Source organism: Eublepharis macularius, chromosome 10 (genome assembly GCF_028583425.1).
Source record: "Eublepharis macularius isolate TG4126 chromosome 10, MPM_Emac_v1.0, whole genome shotgun sequence".
NCBI classification, from domain to species: Eukaryota; Metazoa; Chordata; class Lepidosauria; order Squamata; family Eublepharidae; genus Eublepharis; species Eublepharis macularius.
In genome coordinates this window covers 80,898,896-80,926,462 of record NC_072799.1, presented here as the reverse complement: position 1 = coordinate 80,926,462, position 27,567 = coordinate 80,898,896, and the positions used below count along the sequence as shown (strand labels likewise).

At 41.6% G+C, this 27,567-nt stretch overlaps 1 protein-coding gene across 3 annotated transcripts in view; it reads right to left on the bottom strand.

The window, feature by feature from the left end:
• Window positions 1-3,368: 3,368 nt before the first annotated feature.
• Window positions 3,369-27,567, bottom strand: part of FAT1 (FAT atypical cadherin 1) — a 167,989-nt gene continuing 143,790 nt past the window's right edge. For 2 of the 3 annotated variants that reach the window (XM_054990662.1, XM_054990663.1), the window contains exons 18-27: window positions 25,389-25,586; window positions 23,244-24,045; window positions 21,608-21,739; window positions 21,339-21,502; window positions 18,266-18,728; window positions 17,340-17,493; window positions 16,032-16,142; window positions 13,508-14,139; window positions 12,811-12,948; window positions 3,369-4,894 (exon numbers count right to left, since the gene is read on the bottom strand). In XM_054990662.1, coding sequence (XP_054846637.1) covers window positions 4,269-4,894; window positions 12,811-12,948; window positions 13,508-14,139; window positions 16,032-16,142; window positions 17,340-17,493; window positions 18,266-18,728; window positions 21,339-21,502; window positions 21,608-21,739; window positions 23,244-24,045; window positions 25,389-25,586 — 3,420 coding nt within the window. In that variant the 3' untranslated portion in view covers window positions 3,369-4,268. Of the gene's footprint in view, window positions 4,895-6,040; window positions 6,077-10,004; window positions 10,065-12,810; window positions 12,949-13,507; window positions 14,140-16,031; window positions 16,143-17,339; window positions 17,494-18,265; window positions 18,729-21,338; window positions 21,503-21,607; window positions 21,740-23,243; window positions 24,046-25,388; window positions 25,587-27,567 lie in introns of all 3 variants that reach the window. The other variant, XM_054990664.1, reaches the window with a different exon arrangement.

Sequence of the window (27,567 nt, the reverse complement as noted above, 5' to 3'; positions counted from 1 at the left end):
CATATTTTGTATTCATCAGTGTGGGGCATTTTCGTTTCACCTTTTGAAGAGCAACTTCTGAGACGCACCGTTTTCTCTTTCCTTTTTAGAAGAATTGTGAGGGAACAGAGGTCTTCTGAAGATAGATAGATCACCGACAGAAAGAACCTCTCCTGATGGCTGTGAAAAAGGAACGGAAAGAATGGGTGGGCATTACCCCTCTAGGCGCACGCTGTTTGGGCAGGAATGGACCATGAAGGCACTGGGAGGGAAGCTGCCCTTTCTACAGAGTCCAAAAACTAGAAATCTCCTCACCATGGCTGGCCAGCACATACACAGTCCCATGTGGGACTACGCAAGAGATGACGATGAAGAAAAAGCTCGAAGAGATGCCTTAGTAGGGACATTGTGCTATGAGGTACTCTCCGCTGATGTAGATATGTGCCTGCATTTTCACTCACACTGTGTAATCCACACAGTGAGAAAGACGAGCTATAAACAAACAATATAGGAAAAGGCTACAAGGTGATTTGAGTCATTCTCCAGAGTTGTGGAAGCTGCCAAGGATTTGACACTGTTGCTGAGATTTGTAGCCTGAAACCGCAAAGTTCTACCTCACGAGATCTATTTTCCATTCCACCTCCACTACCGTAGTTACGCTGAGAAACAGGTGGCACATCTTTGCCTTTTTGTTAAAAAAAGAGAAGAGCTTGCTTATGAGGGTACGACAAGGCTTATCTTGCATGAAAACCACTTAAGCAAAGCCCAACACTGGGAAGTTTTGCTAGTGAAACTGGATCTGCAGAGGTGCTTTTAATAAGCAAACTCTTCCTAGCCCTAGGCTCAAACTTTAATTATTGATGCAGGAACTGCACCGCCTGCTTGTGTGGGGGGATCCATTTCCACCTCAAAAGGCTTTTAAGTGTCATTTCTAGGGTCATTGCTGACTTCCTTTCTAAATTCACATGCCTGTGAGGCAACTGGGAAACAGACCTCGTAATCTAGGTTTAGAGGAATACAGGATTTAATAAGAAACCATTCACAGCTGCATTGCAAGTATTTGAGTGGAAACTCAAATACTTCATGAAATATGTAAAATCATAGTAATGTTCTTGTGGCTGCTTTAATCGCATTGAACATTAACACACACGCACCCTTCTGCATAACCTGCTTTCCAGTAGGTGAACCTCTAATACTGTTTTGTAATTGAATGGCCCCCCTAGTTCAACCACAGTGATGCAATCAGCGGCTTCCATACACAAATCTGCAGCTGGAATGGTGCAGGCAAGTGAATGCTTTGTGGTATACGCATGGTTTAACTCTCAGGGCCAAGCCACAAGTGACAAACGACACAGGTTGGACACTAGTCAGCTTCCCTCAAGTTTTGATGGGAAATGTAGGCATCCTGGTCTTGCAGCTTGGCTCTCCGACTGCTGTCCAATGAACTTTTCAACTGTCACTTGTCCAACATTCCGCCAAGCTGCCTACATTTCCCATCGAAACTTGAGGGAAGCTGACAAGTGTCCAACCTGTGTCATTCGTCACTTGTAGTTTGGTCCCAAGCCAGTTGTTGGGGTGTGTGAATCCTGTGGTGGAGGAAAGTGCCATCAAGTCATAGCTAATTTATGGTGACCCTGCTTTTCAAGACAAGAGATTAACAGAGGTGGTTAGCAATTGCCTGCCTCTGAAACCCAGGTCTTCATTGGAGGTCTCCCATCCAATTACTAACCAAGGCTAAACCTGCTTAGCTTTCGAGATCTGATGAAATCGGGTTTGCCTGGGCTATCCAGGTCAGGGTGTAAATCTTGTTAGAAAACTAGTTATCAGTGATATACAGGGCAATTCTAAGCAGAGTTATTATACTTTTCTAAGCCCATTGAAATTGATGGACTTAAATGCTTAGGATCAGTATTCGTGCCCCTGAGTCTTACCACCTCCAGAGGACGACAGTAAAATGCTTAGCCCGAGATAGAACCAAAATAAAATGTAATTTACTCATCCATGTGGACACTGAATAAATCCCAAAACAAGTCATTAAAAACAACAAAAGCAACAACAGCTTCGCCTTGGGACTTCCGTTACATCAGCTCCAAAGGGTGGAAAATCTAGACAATTATTTCCCTTGGCAGTACTGTAATACTCAGGGCTTTTTCTCTAGGAAAAGAGGTGGTGGAACTCAGTGGGTTGCCCTCGGAGAAAATGGGCACATGGCTGGTGGCCCCGACCCCTGATCTCCAGACAGAGGGGAGGTGAGATTGCCCTCGGAGGGCAATCTAAGCTCCCCTCTGTCTGGAGATCAGGGGGCGGGGCCACCAGCCATGTGCCCATTTTCACGAGGTTCCGGAACTCCGTTCCCCCGCGTTCCAGCTGAAAAAAAGCCCTGATAATTCTAATAAAACATGAGGAAGAAAATATATTTTTCTCCGTTTCTGATAAGGCAATTTTTTTCATGTTCAATGCCAGCTGGGATTAAAAATGACCCCTCCCCAGTGAAATGTTTTTTGGGGGGGAGGGGGTTCCTGAAACAGGGCAATTGACTTCATTATGGATGAGAATTATATGGAGTATGACGTTGTAGAAGACCGATAAAAATGCTTTTTCTCCAGGTCAATGGGATCCGGCCTATCTGCTGAGCGTTAGGGCATTGCTAACAATCCCGTGTGGCAGCACTTGCAATGCACTTGGTCAAGGATTTTGAGTCAGTGGGCAAGTGCTTGACACTTTCCACACCCCCAGTGCTAGATGCTTAAAATGCTACATGAATGATAAACACAATTAAGTTGAAATTGGGACTTCACGGAGGGTATTCATCTTCTAACTGTGGAATCACAGTAACCGGCTGTCAACTGAACTAAGGAGGACCTAATGCAAAAAAAAGAAAAAAGAAAAGCCACCGGGGATAACCTGTTTTAACTTGATAACATGATTGTATATTGCTACTATAGTGTTGTGACCAGCCAAATCTGCTTGTGGGCAGGTCAGGAAAAATCAAATCAATTAAATTAAATGCCAGTTCAATGGCAGCAATAGAAAGAAATCACAGGAATCGTTGCAACGACCTAAACCCCTTCTCTCCAAGGTTTATTATAACTGTTGGGATACAATTATGTTCCAAGATGAAAACATAAAGCTATTTGTTCTAGTAGCCAGTGCTTTTAAAAAAAAAAAAGGTCTGAAACACTCTACTCATTTTTAAATTTGGCGTCCATGTTTTCCCCATACTGAGTTTCATTTTAAGCAATGTAGCAGGCTCATAGTGCCACCTGGTGGACATGTATAACAGACACATCTTAAGAAACACTTCCGCTTGGATGGCACACCAAGAAATATTTCCACGTTCTTAAACGTGTATAATATTTATGAGATAGATGCAATAAACAAAGCTAAAGTATTTTATTAATAATTTATTGTCAGTAAGAAAGACTGGCTAATGGTAGATTTCAGTAAAAACCTTTACAAGACCATTGCATCACAAATATACAGACACTATAAAAACTGTGCCAAGGTGGTTTTGGTTCTGAATAGGTATGCATTGGACCCCCAAAGTACTCGTCAGGAAATGAGAAATGTATACTGTTCCAAATACAGAAAGCTATGTAAGACATCACCATGTTGTTTTGCCCAGAAAATTATCAGATACCTTGTACAACTGGAAATTATGTACACTTAAAAATGCTTATACCAAAACCTATAAAAGAAATGCCAAATGTCTGTGCGAACAAACAAACAAAAATACAGTGAATTCTTGCATGTAATAAAACCCAGGGTGTGCTTGGTTTAACGGCACAAGAAACACCACTAGAATCAGTGGAAAACAAATTTGCAAAGTATCTACAAAAATCTAGTTAAAACTATTGAAATCAAAACTGTACATAACATTTACAAAAAGAGATAAGAAAAATGATTTTTGGAACTATATAAATACATTTATCATGCTAAAATGAGGAAGTGGAAGGTGTTTTCCTTCATTACTTTAACATAGACAATGGAAGTACAAAAAAAAACCCCCCACACATACACACACTTTCAGGAATGGCACAGCCAATGGGAAACCTGTAATTGGTTAAATTTGCAGGTGGTTGAGAAATGGGAAAAATTGGTTAATACGCTGAAATGAGCTGCATGATCCGGTGCAGCCATGCCAGTCTCAGCTCACTGAAACAGAAGCGCTCGAACACTGCCGCGAAGAGGAAAAGAAAAATAAGCTCTCCAAGATTGCTCTAGAATCCTTTTTTTTTTTTTAAAAGAAGGTTCATTAACATCCAGGCACTTTTTACTGAGGAAGGGTGTCAGACTTCTGTGTGTTGCTGAGGATCGAGTGAAGGAATGACCACGTCATCAAAATGTCCATCATCCCCACTCTCATAGTCACTCATCATGACCTCGGACTCCATTTCGCAGCACGCTGACACGTCAGAGCATGAAGCCGTGGAAGCATACACAGACATGGACAGGTTGTCTAGAGGAAGTGCTTCGAAGTCTCTATTGTACCCTACAGTATACGGGGCATAGGGTTCTCTGTAACCACTGGAGACACCACTGGTCGTGTTCTGATGTTCCAACCGGTCTGAAGGATAGTGAGGGGGAAGGTACTGGTTGAGACCGAACCTCTGCCTGCTCCTAGCAGAGGACCCCAAGCTACCTACAGCAGCCATGTCCCTGGGTTGCTGCATGGAGTCAAACTGATCACTGTACTCCGGTGGTAACGGCGGAAGGTCATCGGGCACTGGGAAGTCATCCGGCGGAGGCGGAAAGTCACTTTCAATGTCGTATCCTCCCGGATAGTAGTCCGCATCGATGGAGTTTGGATCTGTGTAGAGGGACGCCGGCTCTTCCACTGCCTCATAAGATGGATACTCCTGTATGCCGGGCAGCTGGACACTTGGCATCCAGTCAGAGGTATCCCAGTGATACCCTGCAGAGAGAATATTAAAAAGAAAAAAATGAAAAAAAGAAGTTTCAGTAGCTCATCTTTAACACGCTTAATATCGGGAAGACAACAACACATAGCGGCCAAGAACAACACAACCACCAGTGATTAGAGTGTATCTGGAGTGACCCTTCGCTCAAGGTTATCAAAGGCATTCAGTGTTACAACCACAAGTTCAGTGTGCCATGGAGCAAATAATTCAGTGTCTCATTCATGTCTGGGCTAGTTATATTTTCCACATACCTCACCATAAAGTGAGAAGAGCAGCCAGTTCGCCTCATGAATGAGCTAGCAGAAAATAATTTTCTTATATAAATAAACATCTCTCTCTTGTCTCACCTAAAGAGCTAGTGGCTGATGAGGACTAGCATAACTGAAATGGCTTGCCTTTTTAATCTGAATGTAGCCACTGGTAAACTTTCTTTTTCTAATGCTCCCCTCTCCATCCAAAGAAAATCAAGGATTAACCCTGTGCATGCTTAATTGGAAGTAATCCCCTCCGAGTTCAAAAAGGTATACAGGACTGCAACCTTACTCCAATGGTGCTTAATATATACATGTCTAACTTGGTCCCATAGATTTTAATGGGACTAAAGTACAATTAATTCCTATGGATTGGGACTAGTAAATTTACAGTCTTCTAACTGGGAAGGTACCCAGAACATTTACCATTTTAGTATTAAAGTCACTAATGCCTTTAATCACAGCCCATCAGCTCAACAGTTAATTTTTATAATACAGTCCTGCAAAAAAGACAAGTGAACATTTAGTGATTAAAAACGGCCATTCGCAAATAAACGTTCCAGCATTCAAAAGTGAAAAACAACTCCCACAACATTAACCTATTCATGCACAAGTTGCAAAATTATGTTGTGTTGCTAAACAAGGTACTCAGTGTTGCACTAGAGATAAAAGGAACAAACACTAGTTTCACGGATAAAACATCGCCACATGACAAGCTTCTTAATTTTTGCAAAAGGACGGAGATAAAGGGGGAGGTCTAGTAAATGGACTGAAATTACCGCATACACCATATCAAAAGCAAACAAGTAAGGGCAAGTTAGTGTGCAGGGCAAATATTAACAGAGACACTGAAGTGAGCATCAATGAACAACTGCATGCAGAAGTCACCTCTTGAATTGCTCAGGTCAGAAACAGCAAAAGAATCTTTGGGTGGCAAAGGGAAGAAAAAAGGGAAGAAAAGATGCGTAGTTAGGAATCAAATAATTCAAAACTAACATTAAAGCCAAAAACAGTAATAACTGAGACAGCAGCAGTGATGGACACACAAATACCTTTCTTCTTTCCCTCGTTTCAATTTGGGGGCAAACTGACTTGAGTGCAATCAGAGTCAGTATGCAAGACACAGGGGAAAGGATTTTGTTTCCTAATTGATTGGATCAAATAGCTTTAAAGTCCAAAGAGCTGGGTTAGATGTGCCAAAGGGTTCAGGATAGTCCAGTGAGCCTCGATACATTTTTTCTTTGAATAGTGGCCTCATCAAACTGCTTTTGACAGTTCCTTTAGTCTTAAAAGAGGCATGTGGGGGTGCAGGGCTGCTACATGAACTCCTTGATTACATGGAATTAACTGTGTGATTCTTTGGGTCAGGCTAGGACACAGGGCTCATTTTGAGGGGGAACGCGCAGGAATGCAGTTCCGGCAGTTCCCCAAAGAGGTCACATGTCAGGTGGTCCTGCCCACCTGACTCTTGGCCATTTTGGACCCATTTCATCCTGGATTGGGGCCAAAACGGCCCGGATCGGGCCTCTGACAGGTGGTAGATCACTCTCCCGCTCAGCAGTGGCCCAATCCTGACCATTTTGGGCCCAATTTCGGCCCTGAATGGCCAGGATTGGGTCCCAAACTGCAAGGATAGGTGATGTCAGGGGTGTGTGGCATATGCAATTCAGTTATGGTAATGATACACTTCTGGCGATGTCAAGGGGCGTGGCATATGCTACTGAGTTATGCTATTGAGTTCCTCCAGCTCTTTTTCTACAAAATGACCCATGCTAGGACATAACTCCTAGAAAGTGGTCAAGCCCACACAACTTCTACGCAAGTAACATGGTCCAAATGCTACGCACAGAGGAAAATATGCATTAGAAAGATTTTGTGATTATGGCTTGATACATATATTTCCTTGGTGGCACTGAGGCAACCTCTGGAATTACATGTCTGTTTTTTTTTTAAAGCCGAAACTTAAAGCAATATGGATTAATGAAACAGTATGTTTTGAAGACTGTGAAGTCCTATAATAGCTTATCGAGGTGTACACTTAAGACTTCAAGAGTAATAGCTGAATAAGAGAGATGCATCGGAGTGCTATGCACAGATCAAAAGAAGGGGTTTTTTTAAGTTAAGTACTGGCTTCCACTTGTTCAGTCAAGTTGCTGATACTGAAACATTTTCTGAACTGAAAGCTTTGTTATACGAATTCACATATATCTCTTGACGGCATTTAAGACAAATATATTGAAAAGAATAAATGCGCTGAGGACATCAGCAGTCTTTCCAGGTATTACATGTATTAATTCCCCCTTCTATAGCAGCCCCAAATCCTACCCCCATGCTGCTACAGGGTACTCCCCAGGTGTATCTTGGGAGGTCAGTAGGAGGGAGGAATCTGTGAAAATCTCTCCTTTGTACCCACAGAAATTCTACACAGGATCCAAGCTATTTTAATTAATTATATAATTAATTAATTAATCATTCACTTATTTAAAAGACAATTGTGCTCGGAGGCTTGCTTTTAGGACGCCAGCTCTCTTTTTATCTAGGAGCTTGGTCTCACTTTAACTATGCTTCAAAGCTACAGTATTTGACAAATTTCTATCAGCTTTTAGCTTCTGAAAAAACCCTTATGCTCTGTGGAATATAAAGGTAACACGTATGGAAGGTAGTGTTTAATTATCCCTGTCTTAATATGTGAGACACAGAGTCTCTCTACCTGAGACATCTTACACGAGTATGCTCAAGTGTAGAGTTGAAATGTTAGCCAGGAAGCATAGTTTAAAAGACAGAGCCAAAAGCTCTGTCAATTTCACCTCTCTACAGAGCTGGCAAAGATCACTCCTCAGAGGGTTTGTTCATTTCCTCTTCGCCTCCCGAAGGGGAGGTGAATTGACAGAGCCTTTGGGAAGGTGAAGAAAAAATTAACAAGCCCTCTGCCAGCGTTGTAGAGAAGTGAAATTGTCAGAACCTTTGCCCCTGTCTTTTTAAACTAAGCTTCCTGACGAGCATTGTGTCTCCCTACACTTGAGCGTTCTCTTGTAAGATCTCATGCAGAGAGACTCTCAGTATAGCCTTGTATGTGGAAGTAACAATGTAGCCATAAATCCCGATATTACAGTAATCCGATTCACAATTTGAAGTTTTTTCCAGCCTGACCCAGCAATGGAATAATGAACTTTTCTTCAAGAGCTGTTAACACAACTTTTCTCTTTACGGAAACTGCTTGTGACATGTTTGTAAGAAGCCACACATGGTGGCTTTAAGTGGACAGTGATAACCTATAAATTAAGTCGTACCACCCACTTGCAATTACTTGAAATAGGCAAGGAAATAAGAAGGGCTTGGATAGCCACATGGTTAAGATGATTCTTAAATTAAGCAGCTTCCCTACAATCGGCAGCTGGTTGTTTCCACCCATTAATACAGACAGACGTTCATGAATGTAACACACAGAAGCTGATTCAAGGAGGTTGTTTCAGCTGGATGGATGAAGCACCTTATGTGGCACATAAGCGGGACGAGAAGATATTATGAGACTTTTGAGAGGCTGATAATAACAGACCCTCTGTAGACACTTAGTAGGAGGACTGAGAGTCACTCTACACGAGAAGACTTGGTGTGTGTTCATCAAGCGTAGTGAGATGCAATGTTAGCTGGGAAGTGTAGGTTAAAAAGACAGAGCGGGCAGAGATTGTTCCTCAAGGGGTTTGTCAATTTCATGTTTGTGTCCTGGAAGGCTCTGTCAATTTCACCTCTCCAGTCTAAAACTGTGTGGGATCACAACCAGAGGGCAACGAGGAATGGAAATGGGCTGGAGCTGCCTTCCAGAGCTGGGCTTGGACCTGGAGTGGTTATAATGGGCTGAAGTTTCCCTTGTGGCATTCCACAGCCCCTTCACACAGCTCCAGTGTATAGCAAAGCCTTTGCCCTGCCGCCAGCTCTGTCTTTTAAAACTACCCTTCCTGGCTACCATTGCATCTCCCGACACGTGTAATTCACATGTCAGATGTCGCATGTAGAGAGACTCTGAATATGCCTTGCATTTTGAGACTATAGAATACTTTAGAGCGCATTTTTAGAAGGGCATAATTCTACTCAGGACTGCAGTGTTAGATGCTGGCAGCAATGCTGACAGCCAGTGACTCCGTTCTACAGAAGAAATGCCTGTTCTAGGATGTGCATCCCACTACACGTGCATGCACCATCTCACACAAATGAAGTGTTCTCTCTATAGTTCTTCTTTATGGCATTTTTGGGGCCAGTTCATGGGGGCAACCAAATGAGTCCCTTAGGGCATGGGAGGTGGATGACAGATTCCCGTGCACGTGTCCTCCAGGGGTCTGTTGTGATGTGGACCAAAGGAGTAGGTTACTTCGGTTCACATACATGTGGAAACTTGCGCAAAGCCACCTAATGCAAATCTGGTACATTCCAGGTGTAATCTGGAATAAGAACCACCCCCCTCATGATTCACAAGGGAAGAGCCGCTTTCTTGTGCAACGGCTCTCATTCATCTCAAGGGAACTTGCACAAGACATGTTTACGGTGCGCTGCGCTCAATGCTTTTATTAACATGAATGCTGCTTTGATGTTAGACTTTGGCCACATTTGGGCAGAGAAAATCCTTGGCATCAAACCAGACGGAAATATATTTGACGTTTATATTTGTGTTCATGAATATAAAAAGCATGCTGAATATCTGTCACATTTTAATAACAAAGCCAATTATATAAATCAAGCATTACACACACTCTCTCTCCCTCTCTCTCTGATTTATGAATGTTTATCTATTACTAACAGACAAACACATGCAATATTCTGCCAAGGAAATAAAAGTGAAAACATATAATATATATACCTTCTTTTCCCACCGAGTCAACAACTGCATTGACAAGGTGTATTACAGTCACTAGGGAAGCTTGTAAAAATATGGGAGGAGCAAATTTAAAAAAAAAACAGATACCTATGATTAGCAGCAGTTCCAAATAGCACATAAAAATAAGCAAACAAAAAAAATAACAGTAATGCTTACAATTCCTCTAACAATTATATACGGAGTAGTATCTGACACATTTCAATTGCTAGCTTTCTTTATGCTGCTATCCTCTTATTAGCAGTGGCAACTAGACTGGCAACAGTGGACTGTTTGGACTGCACAGGGACTGCATTCCTGTCCCGCTGTGGGCTGTAGACCTCAAAAATACCTACAGACAAATGTGTAGCTCAACAGGGATACCGAGACTGAAAAAATGAACATGCATACAGAGCTGATCAATAACAAGGGATTTCCCCACTGTACTTTTGGTGCCTGGGAATGTATTCTTGAATATGCAAAATGTCTCCGCTGTGAATGACATACTTGTATTTCAATGGCTGCTTTTTTGTTTGAGACACACAGAAGAGGGGAGCTAATCCTTTCTTGATTACGGCTTCTCTGGGCATTATGAAGAAAAGCACTGATTTAAACGGACATTCACCATTCACAACAGATACACTGTGCATGCATTTTAATTTTTATGAGAAGTGTGAATCCATCCTCAATGAACAGTTATGTAGATTATCTTCAGCTCTACTGATAAAAGAAATGTCTTTTAAAAGGATTGCAGGTGGTAAATGAAAATATGTAAAATCCAGATGTCCTCTCTTAATTCTGGAAACAGAATCTGTTTAAGAAACCCCTGACTCCTAAATGCAGCTGCTGTTCATCACCTGTTTGCCTGTGAGCACCCACTCCTCTAAGCCATGGGCTGAGCAGCTGGAATGCACGGCATGTTCACAAACATTCTAATTTCTGAAAGGAAAAGATTAACCCACAGAATGCTGACAAAAATGCAGCATCTATGAGAATGCAAGGCCCATTTGGCTGGGGAAAGGTTCACAAAAGACCTGAGACCAGGAGGAGCCGTGTTCTGTTGGCAGGAGAGATAAAAAACAGCACAGGTAAACACCTTTAAAAGTTGTAAGGACAAAGGGACTGTACTGCTTTTTTAAGGGTAGGGCAGAAGGAGGGATGCTGATGAGTAGCCAACTGTGTAGGAAAAGAAACTATAGGAAGGCAACAGAGACATGAGAAGAAAGCTGAAAAACGGGTCTGTGGGGAGGGGAAGTGGGGGAACCAAGGGACAAAACAAGGAGAAACTGTTGGAAGCTGAAGTATGGAGAGGCTAAAGACAAAGCAAAATAAAATTTCACGCAGAGCCAATGGATAGGAGATATTGTTTATTACTACAGAGAGAGGCAGGAGAAACAAGAACGGGGAAATGATTTGCAGTAATCAGCCAAATTGGCTCCTACAATTTTCTAGTGAGAACTAACAAGCTATACGGGTTGGACCCTGTTAAAAAAACTCCACTGATGGATGGCGTTTCCATTGGCAGAGTGGGACTTCTTTGCTTCCCCCCTTGCCTGCTGCAGCCAAAATGCCCCAGAAATGCGTTTTCGGGTGGGGGGGGCAGGTGACCAGCAGAAACGATAGGGGGAGGGGGGGGAGAAATCAGAGATCCACTGCATGAGTGAGGATCAGTGAAAATCCAACCCTATATGTTTATAGCTTAGTAACCACTTTCTACTGTAACCCTCAATTTTGAGATTTACCATTTGCATTCCTTTCTTACCGACAACACATCACACACAGACTTCTGGAACCTGGAACCAGTCATAGTTCAGAACTACGATACATGTGTGTTGCCATAATGTTAAAGGTAAGCATGGTTGGGAATGCTTCGTCTATTGCCCTCACATGGATAAAACCACTAACACATCACATATATATACACACACACACAACTTCATTTAAAGTGTAGGTGATTGTAAAACTTACTTTTTTTGATAAGTAATAAAAGGAAGTTTTAAGCTGAGCTCATAAATAAGTCAGTGCGCTGAAATTAGTGGATAGGACATCTTAGCTGAGGCTGAGCGGATAACTATGCATTTGGAGATTGTGGCCAATTACTTCCTAAATTTCAGCCTTTGGGAACACTTGATGAATAAAATCAGAAAAATAGATTTAAAAAGAAGGCTTTGCTATAATTTGAACAGAACAATAACCAAATCAGGATAATGAATAGATAGAAAGCAACTTCACTGAGCATTTTTGATGATTCAGGGCCTGATCAGAATTGTTTCCCTTTTAAGGTTTCTAATTCTACAAAGCAGAATGTTTTTAATGCACGGTTTCAGCAAACACCTGCTCATCATGGCATAAGGCAGATAGTGACTCAGTGACTGCCGAAGTCATGCTGGACCAACTTCCTTCATTACTAATATAGTCAGACTTACAAGCAAGCCCCCTCATACTCTGCTTTCATTCATTACTGCTCTGATCCATATGGGAGCTGAGGCAGCAGCAAGGGGAAAAAAAGGAAACAAGTGAAGCTGTAATCCAATTTTAGACATTTTCAAACCTTTCTTCATGCTAAACCACTAATATTTACAATCCAATTACAAATACTTTACAAAGGTATTTAGTATCAGAATACAATTAACTGCACGTGAAATGTTCAGTATTAACAATTACTGGTTTATATGCTATACAGAGCCAGCCCACGAAATCTCTAAATTGTACAGTAAATTTGGATAGAATTGTTAATAAATATTTGAAATGTTAGCATGAAGCACAGAAGCAGAGACACAGGAATAATAAAAAGCATTCTGTGTTTACCTACCGTTGTCATCACATGATTCGGACTGGAACGAACTAAGGGACTGAACCTCAGACAAGCTTTCTCTAGTGCTGTAAGGCTGAGAGACCTTTTCTTCCAAGGGCTTCTTTGAAAGGCAGGAATCAAGATCTACCACTTTAGCTAAAAGAAAGGAAGAATCCCAACGTCAAAAAAGGAAGGTGATACTTGGGGGTACCCTGACCTGTATAGTCCAGGTAAGCCTGGTCTTCTCAGATCTTGGAAACTAAGCACGGTCGGCCTTGGCGAGTAATTGGATGGGAGACCACCAATGAAGCTCAGGGTTGCAGAGGCAGGCAATGGCAAACCACCTGTTAAAACTCTGCCAGGGGTTGCCATTAGTCAGCTATAACTTGAGGGCCCTCTCCACCACTTGGGGGTAAAAATTTCCTGTCAGAACTGTTACTGGAAATATGGAAGCTTTCACAACATTACAGCACCATCCTAAGCAGTGACTTCAATAGACTCAGAAGAATGTTAACTCTGCTTAGGACTGCTGTATTGGTGGAACCAGTCTAATTACTTCGCCAGGAAAAAGAAATACTATGCCAACTTGGTATTTGGCTCAAATTGTAAATGATTACTGATGGCCTCAGATTTGCATCTCACCATTCACATTACTCACTTCAAAGCAAACATCATTATCAAAGTAGGCTGTATCTGAAAAGAGAAAACGGCTTACGGTCATAGTCAAAGTCCCAGCTGGGCTTCTGTATGGAGTCACTGTCTGATGGGGAGTTAGACGGAGGTGGCGGCGGCAAATTGGGGGCTACGCTACAGACAGCCACTGCTTTCCTATGGCCGTGGACAGAATCGGGATTAAAAGTACTGAACTCCGGATGCTCTGGAATAGTAGATCCCTCGAAAGAGTTCCTATCCAGATTGTTCCTTGAATCGCTTGGAATGCTCGGAGTATACGAAATGGGACGGACAGGCACTTGGGGTGGAACGTCTGAATAAATGTTCTTATTCACTTTTGAATCAAAGTACGGTCTTTGTAAGAAAGGTGTCGTCGTTCCCAGATGTTTGTCTTCAGGCTCTGGCTGGCTTTTCTTCTTTTTTCTCTGGATCACTTGGCGACAGACGACAAAAAGTCCAACTAGTACAAAGACTCCCACTATGAAAACGATAATTCCGATGACTTCTGCCAAACTAATGTTCCAAGAGGTTGAAACATATTTATTAAGGATGTCAGCACAATGTTTTCCTCCAAATCCATGGCTACAGTTACAGTGATATGCACCATATGTGTTTTCACAGAGGGCGCCATTCTGGCAAGGGTTTTCTACGCACTCGTCAACATCAGTCAGACACCTGGGAGTAAACAGAAGACCCGTATTTTAGTGACTACTACTGAAGCCATGTTCTACAATTACAAGTGTGCTCCAATAAATACAGAGAGGGGGATATTTTTCATATACTTGTAACAAAATCATATACAAGGCTCTATTCAGCCAGTTTCTTTGGTTAATCTCATCCAATACCCCTTCAGCCCCTGTCCCATGCAGCACCCATGATCCTTAGCACAGCTGCTTTGGCGGCTGCTTTTTTATGGGCAGGGCAGAGGGAGGGATGCTGATGAGTAGCCAACTGTGTAGGAGAACCACATCATCCTTTTTTTACCAGTTGAAAAGCTGGTTAGATCCAACCCGTAATTTGCCCATGATAAAAATAGGATGAGATATCTTTGTTCCTAATCCTGAGTGTGAGGTGACTATTCTTATTCTTATACTAGGGATGAGTGGATTCCTATGCTCTGTGTTCTGTTAGGGGCCAATTCTTCTTCTTCTTCTTCTTTTGCAGACCACTGTTATTCCTGTTTCTACAGATAGCAAATGGAGGCTGGGATTTAATCGCAGTGGTTCTCAAACGGTTGGTTGGGTCCCTCAAATGGGTCATGATGATTCTCTTGCCGACAGGTCACAAAGCCACGTGGAGGAACAGAACAAACCAAAAGATGATACTCTGGCAAGCACAATGGTGAATTTGGTTTCGCCTCTGCCAAAAGTACAAAATGGCCATGAGAGCCAGTTTGGTGTAGTGGTTAAGAGCACGGGACTCTAATCTGGAGAGCCGGGTTTGATTCCCCACTCCTCTGCTTGAGGCCACCTGGGTGACCTTGGGTCGGTCCCAGCTCTCTCAGAGCTCCCTCAGCCCCACCCATCTTGCAGGGTGTTTTCTTGTGGGGATAATAATGGCATACTTTGTAAACTGCTCTGAGTGGATGTCAAGTTGTTCTGAAGTGTGGTATATAAATCAAATGTTGTTATTATTTACAGCTGGTCACTTACTGGTATATAATGAAACAGCAAACATGAAAAATAAAATATAAACGTGGCCTATGTATACTAATGTGAGGTTTCTGTGGTTTATACGGCAGAGGGAAAAGCAGCATGATTGCTTTGCAAATGGGTCCCAAAAACTAAAATAATTTTACAAGTGGCTCTTATTTAAAGAAGTCTGAGAACCACTTAAGTACAAAGAATGGCAAATTTTCCCAGTGCTAGTTATGAAGTATCTTGTCCTGCTGCCTCTTTACTTTCTACAGCTGCCTTTGCAATTGCCTAGGCTGCAAGCAATGACGCAACAGTTAAGGCAACATTTTGCACTGAGTGCAGACATTCAGAGGCAGTAAACCCCTGAAAAACCAATGCCAAATACCAGTGCCAGAAGGTCTCCATGCCTTATTGTTTGCCCTCCAGAGTAACTTGAGAGGGGATGCTGGAAAGATGAACAACTGGTCCGAAGGACTCTTGTTATATTTTGTCTTATACTGTATTCCAGTAATAACAGCATTTTGGATTACTTAATAGTCTGGTATAATGCAATAAAGAAAAATCTGTAAACATCTGTTATATTTAAAAAAGTGATGCCTTGATCAATCTGATTGTACAGACCTATTTTATTTTAGCAAAACAAAATGTAAGTCCAGTGGCATCTTAAACACTAACAGTGTAATCCTAAGCAGAGTTACTTCAGTCTAAGCCCACTGATTTCAATGGGCTTAGACTGGAGTAACTCCTCTTAGGATTGCACTATAACAACATTTATTGCAGTATGAACCTTTGTGTGAGAGAACTCACTTCTTCAGACAATTTTGTTTTCTTTTGCTACAACAGACTAACATGGCTACCCCAGTAGACAATTTTATCTATCTGTTACGATGCCAACCTCTGAAAAAACCTTATAAATACAAAATTACCAACCTTTCTCCATGAAAACCTGCTTCACATTCACAAACAGGCCCGTCTAAGCTATCAATACACCTGCCACTGTTTTTGCATGGATTGTCTTTGCAATATGGACCAATTTGACATCTGGAAAAGAAAAGGAAAACTATCTCACAAATGATCTACATTATGAATACCATTTAGTTTCAGTTACAGTCTTGGATAAAGGTTAAAGAAGAAGGTGCCAAAGCATAATTACAGCTGAACACCAAGAAGACAAAAGGAATCACTACTGAGGAATTAACACAATTTTAAAGTTGACAATGAGGAAATTGAAATTGTTCAAGATTTTCTATTCCTTGGTTCAATCATCAACCAAAAGGGAGACTGCAATAAAGAAATCAGAGCAAGATTGAGACTTGGAAGAGCAGCTGTGAGGGAGATAGAAAAAAATCTTAAAAATAAAGATGTCTCTCTGGGAACCAAGATCAAGTTCATCCAAACTATGGTGTTCCCCATTACTATGTATGGATGTGAAAGTTGGACAGTAAAGAAAGCTGACAGGAAAAAAAATGATTCATTTGAAATGTGGTGCTGGAGGAGAGTTTTGCGGATACCGTGGACGGCCAAAAAGACAAATAAGTGGGTACTAGATCAAATCAAGCCTGAATTCTTCCCAGAAGCTAAAATGACAAAACTGAGGCTATCATACTTTGGTCACATCATAAGAAGACAAGATTCTCGGGAGAAGTCAATAATGCTTGGAAAAGTGGAAGGCAGTGGGAAAAGAGGAAGACCCAAAACGAGACAGCTTGACTCAATAAAAAAGTCACGTCCTCCAGTGTGCAGGATCTGAGCAAGTCTGTTAATGGTAGGACGTTTTGGAGGTCTTTCATTCATAGGGTCGCCAGAGGTCAGATGCAACTTGATGGCACATAACACACACACGCACACACATGATACAATAATGTTCTACTTGTCTCCTGGACATGCTCAGTTACTCATATGATTAGGCCCTTGGGTTGACAGTAGCGGAGGACATAATGGCCATACCAGTGATCCTGGTAGGTGAACGCAGCCAACTCTTTAAAAAGTATTTGCACATGGTAGATTTGTTGGCAAACACAAGCCTATCTGCACTTGCTGACTGCCCTTTACCCACTGTCATGTGAATGCTTAAACCATTTTTGGGTATCCATTTCACAGAGTAATATCTTCATCAGCTCAATAAATGCATGAGCAAAGAAGAACAGTCACAGAACAGATAATCTAAAAGCAAAGCATACACTGGAAAAGATGACCGTCGATGCAAATGTGCCTTAATAGCAAGGAAAGAAGCCATACCTCTGACCGGTGTACAATCCTCTGCACTGACAGATGAAGTCATTATTAACAGGAATGCAGGTGCCACCATAAAGGCAAGGATTAGAAGCACATGGGTTAATGCTGATATCACAGTGTGCGCCCGAAAATAAGGTTGTACACTTACAATCATAACCTACAATGAAAAATGAACAAAATAAAATAATTCCACATCTCAGATCCTTTATATCATGGAAAGAATAGTCTGTGATATTTTTATTCAACTAACACTATCAAAAGGCTAACATACTATATCCTGATTATCCAATAACACAGCACAAAAGCTCTCAAGGGCCATTCAGAAGCTTTTGAAAGAAACCTGATTTTCTTTTTATCCTTGTCAAAAGCTGCAAAAAGCTTAACTGTTGCAACTGGAATATGCAATAAGCAAACAAATTCCTAAGATCAGTTAATCGTACCAGAAGTCATTTCAGCAAAGTCATTTTCATCTTCTCTCTCTCTCTTTTTAAAACTATCAACTACTAAACTACTATAAACTACTAAGAACACTAAACTACCACAAACTCTTAACACTACAGAACTTAAACATACACTTGGAAGGCAAAGCCGGAGCATAGAAGAAACATGCCGGTTCTTTATTGCTGCGAAAAACAAACTGGAGAAGAAGGGGGCAACCCCCCCTTAACCACGTGACCATTTTTGATGGGAAAAACCAGCTCGGAGTGGTTTGTGGGGAAGGTCGCCTTAATAGCCTAGAAGCTAAAGAAATCCTGTTCTGAACGGCTGGCCTGCGCAAGTGCAGTTCCCAATGTGAGACTGCACTAAGACCGTATATGAATATTAGGTGAACTTAGGTGTCCACAATATCAATATCACCCGCATTAAGTATTACAACCATATTTATTACATAGTGTGAAGTAATATCTATGAAGAAGAACAAAACTCACCTCCACTGAGTAGTGGACTACAAATGCCACCATTCTGGCATGGGTTGCTTGAACAATCCCCCGTGGTAGTCAGAAAACACCCGGGAGATACATCCACAGATTCTTCCATGTGAGCATAACTCTGTGGCTTGCTGTTTAGGGGCAACTCTTGGCCATTAAGTACAATAGAATCCATGCAGCCTCTGAAGCCATTGCTAACCTGTGGGCTCCTTCCATGCCTTGTGCCCTGTTGTCGAATGTGGCCACCAAAAAACACATAGTTGTCTAAATTCAGTGTCCTTAAAGTACCAGGAGCAATACCAGATGCAGTGTGCACCCTGTCTAAGATAAGCTTGGCATAGTTTCCATCGACTTCAAGAGTCACTGAGTGCCACTGGCCGTCATTGATTTGAATGCTTTGCACAGACACAATTCCATGACCGCTTCCGCAGTCAAATTTATACTGCAGCCTTCCGTGATGAATCTAAGCAGAAGTGAAAAGAAAAAGAACAAACATGCCACCGGCTCTGTTAGCAGTAGTATCCCGGTGCAACGTTATCCCAAATTGCCTGTTACCATTGAGAAAGGTGCCTAAGTATACAAAATGGAGCCACTCCGCTTCCATACCCACCACCGGGTGCTACTGGATGAGAAGTGCCCTCTAAGCCATGTCTTGATAGTGGCTGCCAAGGACAGTGATACACCCTATCACAAAGGACTACACACTGCACGAGAATTCTGTGGGAAAACCACAAAACTAGTGTAGTGTGATTGGTAGAGTACTGGTCTAGAACCTTGGAGCGTTGGGATCAAATCCTCATGCTGTCATTTTACTTGCTAGGTAACCTTGGGTCAGTCAGTCTCTCTCAGCCTAACCTACTTCGCAGGGCTGTTGTTGTGAGGATAAAGCGGGGAAAAGGAGAACCAAAGATGCTGCTGAATTCTTTGTGGAGGATGGAATGAGATAAAGATGTAACAGGGTGATAGAGTAGACAGAAAACTAATAATCACGTAACCTCTAAAATTGATCATATATGTGCAAAGAAGCCTTCAACTATATTAAGTGGACATTTTATTCATGTGCTTTAGAACTCGATTAGAACTATCTCTTGGTGCGCATGAGCATTTTGATTTAATCGTATTTCTTGGCATTATTCCTTCCTCCAATAGTCTAAGTGACACTTGGAATACGTCTATCTTCAAGTATCCTCGGCTTTTGCCTCTGGCTGATGCTTTAAATATATATATTTTCAACCTCCATTATGCCTGTTCGTATCTACTTGTTTGGAACCTTCATTCATTTTCTCTCCTTGATAGCTTTTCATAGTGTTCCTTAGTGTAATAATCTTAGAAAGATTTGCCTCTACAGTTAGCAGTTAAAAGAGTATGCTACAGCATGCTAAACCGTGCTGAACTATGTCATGTACTAGGGTCGCGCATAATGAAATTCTCAAACCAAAAATATACATGGAAATCAGTGTTTCAATCATTACTTTGATTTTCCAGAATGGTAACACAAATCCAAGATGCCTGGGAAAAACCCGCCCCTCCAAAGTTCTCATGCTTACCAGCCATGATGCATGAGCACTTTTCTTTGATTTCCTGGACAATGGAGTTTCTCCCTTCTAATCATACCCTTGCAAGGGAGGAGCTTACAGCACTCCCAGCCAATCTGAAGCTGCAGAGAGCTGCCATTGTCCTTCTGCTGTCCTTTGTAAGGTGGAGAGTCCCCCCTCTCCACTGAAAGTAGAAAAGTCTTGTTCAGGGGCATGGAGAATTCAAACCCTTTGTCCAATTTGCTTGAAACGTGAGGATTCTTTGCTGGATGGACAGAAGAAGCTCCCTTGCAATCTTGGTGACACGTGGTTGAAAACTGACTCCAGCTCCCCCCACCCCAGTAGTCCCCCACAGGGAATAACGGCAGACTGATTGGGTGGGGTTTGCAACGGAAGCATTCCTCATTTTCAGAAAGGAAACAAACAAACTACAAGAAGGAAGGATAGCAAATACAGAGCTTTCAGTGGAAATGTTAAAAAATATTGTCAGTCATGTTAAGAGCAGGGAAATGGAATGAACACAGACAGGGCTTTATTTTTTTAAAATGTTGGTGGCTGGCTGGAGCTCTACTGTTGGCTGCTGCTTGATAGCCATTTCAGGAATCAGTAGAGAGAAGTGTGGCTGTGCAGAGAGAGACTTAGATGGTGTGTGTGTGTGTGGGGGGGGGGTTGGAATCTGTAAAATCAACTCCATATGTTTAATCTTCTTGAAACTTGGGGGGGGGGGCTTAGATTAGTGTTCTGTGCATATTTGGTGCCATTATCTTTATAAACAGCTCCCCTAGACCCTCATATACACCCCTCATTGAAAATAATGATCTCAGATTTGAATCCAAACTGGTAATGTCCTGCCTATAAATAAACAATCATGGTAAAAAATTTCCCCCTGAAGCCCAGATCCTAAGTTATAATGAAAATTTTCTCAGTACACATCCCTGTCATGTAGTTATTGAAGGTTACCTGCTTAATACTGGCTGACCCTGTTATGCTTCAGTTTCAACCTTCTACAACTCAATGAAATTAAATCAACCATGTCAAGTCTCCAATACACATGGGCACGAACTGAAATGCAAACCTAAGTTTGGCATGAACTGGGCTGGTTTGTGGTTCACAAACCAGCAGTTCATCAGAGTCCATTTCTGATGAGCTGCCATGAACTTTAGGCCGTTTGGTTCATTTTCTGGTTCGTCATTGCAGCCAGCCTGATGTCAATCAATGTTTCCTAGGCAACAGAGAATGGGCTTTCTGCAGACCTTCTGCAGATGGTTTGCTGACCCGGAAGTGGTGTTTTCACGAACCAAACAAACCGCTTAGTGAACCAGGGAAGGTTTGTGAAAGTTCATGGTTCGTGAAATGTGACAACCACAAACCGCACAGTTTGTTTTTTCCCTGGTTCGTGTCCATCTCAAGTCTCCAATGTTTCAAGCCCCTTGTCCAATTTGCTTGAAATGTGGAAGTTCTTTGGTAGACTTGCAAACAAAAAGCAAGAATCTGTGTCCCATATAATTAAGAGGTTATGAGTACTGGGAGCGACAAACCTCTAAAATACTATAGTCCGTTCCTCTGGCATACATGACAACTGCATGGGCAGAGTATGTTCGAAGTCTCATGGTAAGCTTCATTTCTTCTTTGTTTTCATTTTCCATGAGGCGATACTTAACATAGCTGTTTCCAGTAAAAGTCATCGATGGGCCCCCCGATGCTTTATTTAAAAAAAGAAGACAAATAAAAGGAAGGCAAAGTTTGAAATTGTACTTCATTATGAGAAGGCTAAAGACTTAGCCAAAGGATATTAAGAAACTCTCACCAGGGCACTGGGCTGTACTGCTTCCATGGCACACACAAGTGTATGTTCCTTCATTAGGATCCGCTATACATTCTGTGCCTTCAGCGCATGGATTTCCGTCGCATGTACTGCTCACAACGGGGCACCTACCTTCTGAAAAAACAGAGAGTACAGATTTATTCATACCCTCTTCTTTTCAACCATGACAACGTTTTAAATCAGGGATGTCGAAAGCTGAGGTCTTAATTTACTTCAGACACAACAGGTGAAAAAAACGATAACTGAGTAGACCAGGCAGCAAAAAATCCTGAGAGATACGGAATTTCTAAACTACTATAATTTCAGCTCCTGCTAGGAGAATCGCTCACAGGACACGGTGTTCCTGTTTTCCCCCCAACGTGGTACTGCCATTTCATCTTCCCTCACTAAATCCATACATACATTTTAACTGTTTTCATAACCTTTAAAAACCAGTAATCTGGATTTTGAAGGTCATACAATTTTACAGCACCCCTAGAATGCCCTTCCTTAAAGGCTTTCTTGCAGCTGAACTGCTGGCCACAAAGCCTTCTCAGAAGATTAACAGTTGTAAATGTTAAGTTCTTTTTTAAAAAAGGTCAAAGTGCTTATTAGCAGACTCTTAAGCAGAGTTATATTCTTGTAAGTCCATTGAAGCCACTGGGTTTAGAAGATGGAAACAGTATAGCAGACCTAGCAGTTAACTAGTAGATACCCCAAGCATGTAATCCTTTTTGTTTTTATCGATTTTAACTGTTCACCGCCCAGAGCCCCTGGGGATGGGCGGTATATAAATTGAATAAATAAATAAAATAAATAAACTCATTATGCTTAGCGCTCGATTTTAACATAACAAGGGGAAATTAAGTCAACTTCTATAATTAATGAATATTAGGATTAGCAGAACATTAAACTGTCTGGTCCAATATTATCAATTGGCTGTTCAACTAACTACTTATTATTTGATCCAGTCAAATATTGGCAAATGTTCCATGAAGCCTGCTAAAAACTGACTTCTGCTTTTAGTACTTGCTATGAGCTTGTTAAGGAAGGAAGCGTGGTATAGCCTGATCACATCAGATCTTGGAAGCTAAGCTGATCTGGTACGTGGATGGGGGGGGGGGCACCAAGGAAGACTCTGCAGAGCAAGGCAATGGCAAACCACCTCTGCTTCTCACTTGCCTTCAAAGTCTCTTGCTGGGACTGCCACAAGTTGGCTCTGACTTGACGGCATGTACATACATATGAATTTGCTTTATTTCAGTTATAATTTTCGATTTACAGAATTTGTAATTGTAGACTGACTCTCACGTTCCAAGATTGAAAGCAAAGAGAACTGTTTGTTTACAGAAACCACATTTATTACTGTCAAGTTATTACTGGTTTTTAAAAGCTGATTTTGCTGTTATGCAGACCACAGCCTGTATCACACATGCTGATTAAAGTACTTTTCTGATGTTCCAACAAAGCGAATGTATTAAAAAAAATGCTTGACCATTATTTAACCAATGTTGGCCAAATATCTTTTTTGCTAGTGAAATGGCTAACCCTAATGCACACTGTGCTATTCAGTTCTCTGTAGTAGTTCAAGATCATACACCACTCATTTTCTACCACCAAGTGCAACTTTATTCTTTACCTTTGCAAAGACAAACCGAGGTTCTCCGATGATGTGGTGTGACAAAACTGAGCCTGGCCGTGCTGTGGGTGGACATGACATTTTCGTCCACTGTCACTTTTTCTTCACAAAACTTCCACGGACAATCAAGGTTCAGGCACAACTTGTGGAAAACGTTCAGTATCCGGACACCTAAGATCTCCTCAAGGTCAGCCACAGAGGAGTTCACCTTGTGGATTAAAACTCTGGTTGGGTACTGCGCACTACTAGTCTTTTCAACAAGCAGCAAGACATCAAGGCTGGGTGGAGGATCCGAGGGTTGCAAGCTAATTATTTGTATGTCATTCCTTCTGACACCCAAAATGCTCCGCAAAGCTCTTTGAAAATTGCGCCAGTAGTCGCCGATGAATTCCTCTGGGGCAAGGCTGGCAAAACGGATGGCTATGCTGTGGTTCAGTAACTCCTGGGTGATTTGTCTGATATGCACTGTAATGACAGCTGTGGTTGTAAACTTCCCATCTGTAACAGAAACATTCAGGAAGTACTGCCCTATGTCTAGCCTTTTGTGAGCTATCAGCTTGCCACCTGTTCTGGAGACAGAGAAGGAGGACTCCATCTTGGGATCCAAACTGTATGTTAAAGTGTCGTACACATCCTGGTCGGTTGCATGCACTTTTCCAATGACGCCACCCGAATATTCCTCCCCGAAGGCTGTGATGAATATTTCTAGAGGCAAAATAGCTGGAGGATGGATGCTTTCCTCAATAACTCTGATGTCAACATAAGTAAATGACGACAACTGAGGTCTTCCATTATCAGCCACCTAAAGAAAAAAAAAGAGTGACAATGAGTCTCTTCTCGTATTTACCCGTTTTTGACATACTGTGTAGGTAGTTATTACAGAGGCAAAGATCTAATGCGAGTCTTATATATCAACATACAAATCAACTGAAAGATTACTATCATTTTAAGATATCAGTTCCATTGGTTTCCAGTTTCTGGCAACATCCAGAGCCATCCCTGCCACTTCTGAAGAAATTTCTATGGCACATGGAGCTTAGCAAACATACAAAGAGATTTCAATTTCCTAGAGGTGAAACTGGAGAAGATCCTGCTGCTTCCAGCCCTTTTGCTCCATTTTAATACTATGTATAGGTATGGGGATCTCAGATGTACTTGTCATTTCTGAAAGATCTACCCCCCTCCTTCATTTCAGGACACACATTTTCCTTGTGCCATGTGGACTGGGTTCCTCTCCAAAAATGAATGGGAGCAGAGATGAGTACTGTGTTAGTAAAGGAGTTCACACCGACAGATCAGATCAACTGTTTCTTCTAAGGCATGATTATTTTTGAAGATCATTAAAATCCCATGGGATAACTGAAACCTTCAAACAAACCACCATGAAAGATGGACGTGGACGTCTGTGGCACAAACCTCTGCTGCCACGCTGTGACAGGTTTTTGAAACGTGAATACCACTTCACAAGCAAAACAGGTTATGAGAAACGTTTTTTTTTAAAACATCTACCTGGATATCCAGTAATTCAGAAAATTGTGCAAGCCTATGAAAAAAATTCAACAATGCCAATTTCAAACAGCAGATGGTGCACACAGCACCTTTCCTTCTTCAAAATTCAAATAAAGCTATTTTTTTAATAGGAGACCCATAGCAAGTCACACACAAAACTATCCAATGAATATGTTTCTTGATACAAGTAATCCAGTTACAGATTTCTAAACAGATTACTGAATGCTCCATCAAAAACAATAGTGATCTATTTTGAAGTCAGCCAAAAATTCTGCCCCCTCTCTTCTCCCACAGCTCTGTTTAAACAGGGCAAAGTTCTGGGCCTGTTGCTTGGCATTCTTCATCATGGTGGCTTCGGCTCTGGGGCAGCTGTTTTTGTACTTTGGCTCATCACTCCAATGTTATATTGCTCACCCAAAGAAATCACTGACAGAAAAACAAGAGAGCTACTTCGTGATCACAGAAATGGATACCGTTTGCTTCACCAGAATATTAATTTTACCGATTGCCGCTGCTGTTGCTATGTTTTTCTATACACTTTTGAGTTTTCAAAAAGCCTTTTTAAAATACACTGCTGTTAAGTCATACTGGGGAATCCTCTTGGACACAAAGACAGAGTTCAAATGGCTTTCATACCTTAATTTGAAGAAAATAATGATCCTTCACTTTGCGTTTTAGATGAATAGCAGTTGTAAGGATTCCTTGCTGATTAATCTCAAAAGCGTTGTCTTCATTTCCACTCACAATGGTGAAAAGGAAAGGTGGTCCGTTGTGGGATGAATCCTTGTCTGTTACTAACAGCTGCTGGATGTTAAACCCAACAGGCTTATTTTCCTATAAAAAGCAGGAAGGGGACATAAAAGCAGATATTGTAAAAGGAAAAAAAGGCACCGTGTTTAATCACAGGCCGATAATTAGAACGAGCAAAGGCTGATTTTTGTGTTCCCGCAGTCGTAGAGGTTATTTTAAACCTCAACATGTGGCTGCTCTCACTTGGAAAGCTGGTGTGTTCGGAATGCTTCACAAATGAGGCAAATTACATCCATATAGCACACAACTGTTTTTTTAAAAAGTGTGCGGTGCCATCTTGTCAGCTGCACTTCATACAAAGGGTATGCTGTGTCTCAACAGAATTGTTTAAAATGGTCATCCCGGGGCAATTACAATGTGAACTGACTCTTGAGTTTGATACGAAATTTGTTAACCTTACTGTCAAAAGAGTATAACTTCTGAATGACAACGTTTCTCAAAATGGTTGGCATTTATTCTACTCTGTATTGGATCCTTGCTAACGGTATGTCTTTGTAAACTTTTATATTTACCCTATGGCATTGTTTATGGAAATGTCCTTGATATTGTATGGAAATGTCCTTGATGCTGATTGTACTAAGCTCATACTGTGTAATCTGCCTCGATTCTCAGTAAGAAAGGTGGACTATAAATGACATAAATAAATAAATTTACAGCTACTCAAAATTCTGAGAATTTCCTCATTCCCCCAGCCCCACAAATGGTCTAGAAATTCCTCTGAATTTTAAAAGGAAAAAAATTATCCTTTTAAAGTGGGGAAGTTGTGTGTGGAATACATTGTTTAGTATACTTGTATCATTTAATCTTGCTAAGGACTGGGATATGCAGGCTGGATCCTAACCACCAACAGTAGAAGGCCGGTATTTTGGCTGCATTCTCCTTCTCCAGTATTCCTTCCAACACTGAGAAATTCTGGGGCTATGGGAGTCATATATTGATTAAGAGCTGATCAGGAGTTTGCATCAATGGCAAAACTTACTTCACTGATTACAGAAAAGACATTAGTTACATTTTTGACTGAATGGAAACTTTTAATAGACTTTTTGCATGAAATAGATAATAAGGACTTGATGACATCTGGATTTACGGATTAAGAATCATGAACAATAGAATAGAATAATGATCCATATTTTCTGCGGAGAAAATTGGAATTCAATTTGTAGTCTAGTTTAAGTTCCTTTTTTCTTTTACTTGTTTGCTATGTTATGTATATATGTATTGTTAGTGTGTGTGTGTTTTTTAGAATGTTGTGGGTAGAGGTGGGCACAAACTGGGAAAAAAATGAACCATGTGGTTCGTCCCGTTTCACAAACCATGAACTTTCACGAACCTGCCCCATTTCGCGAACCAGTTCATGGTTTGTGGGGTTTAAATGCCCCTTTAAATGCATTTTACCCCCGCAGGCTTGGATCAGCTGCTTGTCAGGAAGCAGCTGATCCGAGGTTGGAAATGCCCCTTTCCCTGCCCCTGCAAAGGGGCAGGGAAAGGGGCATTTCACACCTGCAGGCTTGGATCAGCTGCTTGTCAGGGAGGGGTATTGGGGTTTAACACGAACCAAATGAACCAGCAGACCAGTTTATGGAAGTTCGTGGGAAACGGGCTTCCATGAACTGCTGGTTCCCGAAGAACGAAATGGCCCAGTTCGTGATGAACTTTAGTTCATCTTGCGGTTCGTGTCCATCTCTAGTTGTGGGGTTTATTTTACCTTCTATGTTTATTGTTTTTAGCTTTTATGTTATTGTTTATAGCCTAAATAAAGAAAAATTCTTCTCTGAAAGAGCTGATCAGGACAGGGGCTACAGTGGAGAGTGAGAAAAATAACCCTCCCTGCCTGAAGAAAGGAGAAAGAGAGTGTGATTCCATCCTCTTCTGCCATCTCCACAGCAGCACCCGAATTCGGATTCTTAGCTAGAGCTCAGTTTCCAGGGTTGGATGGAACTCCAGGGCAATGCAACAAAGTCTACATTCCTTCTATTAGCAGTAGCTAGGGTTCAATCTTACATAT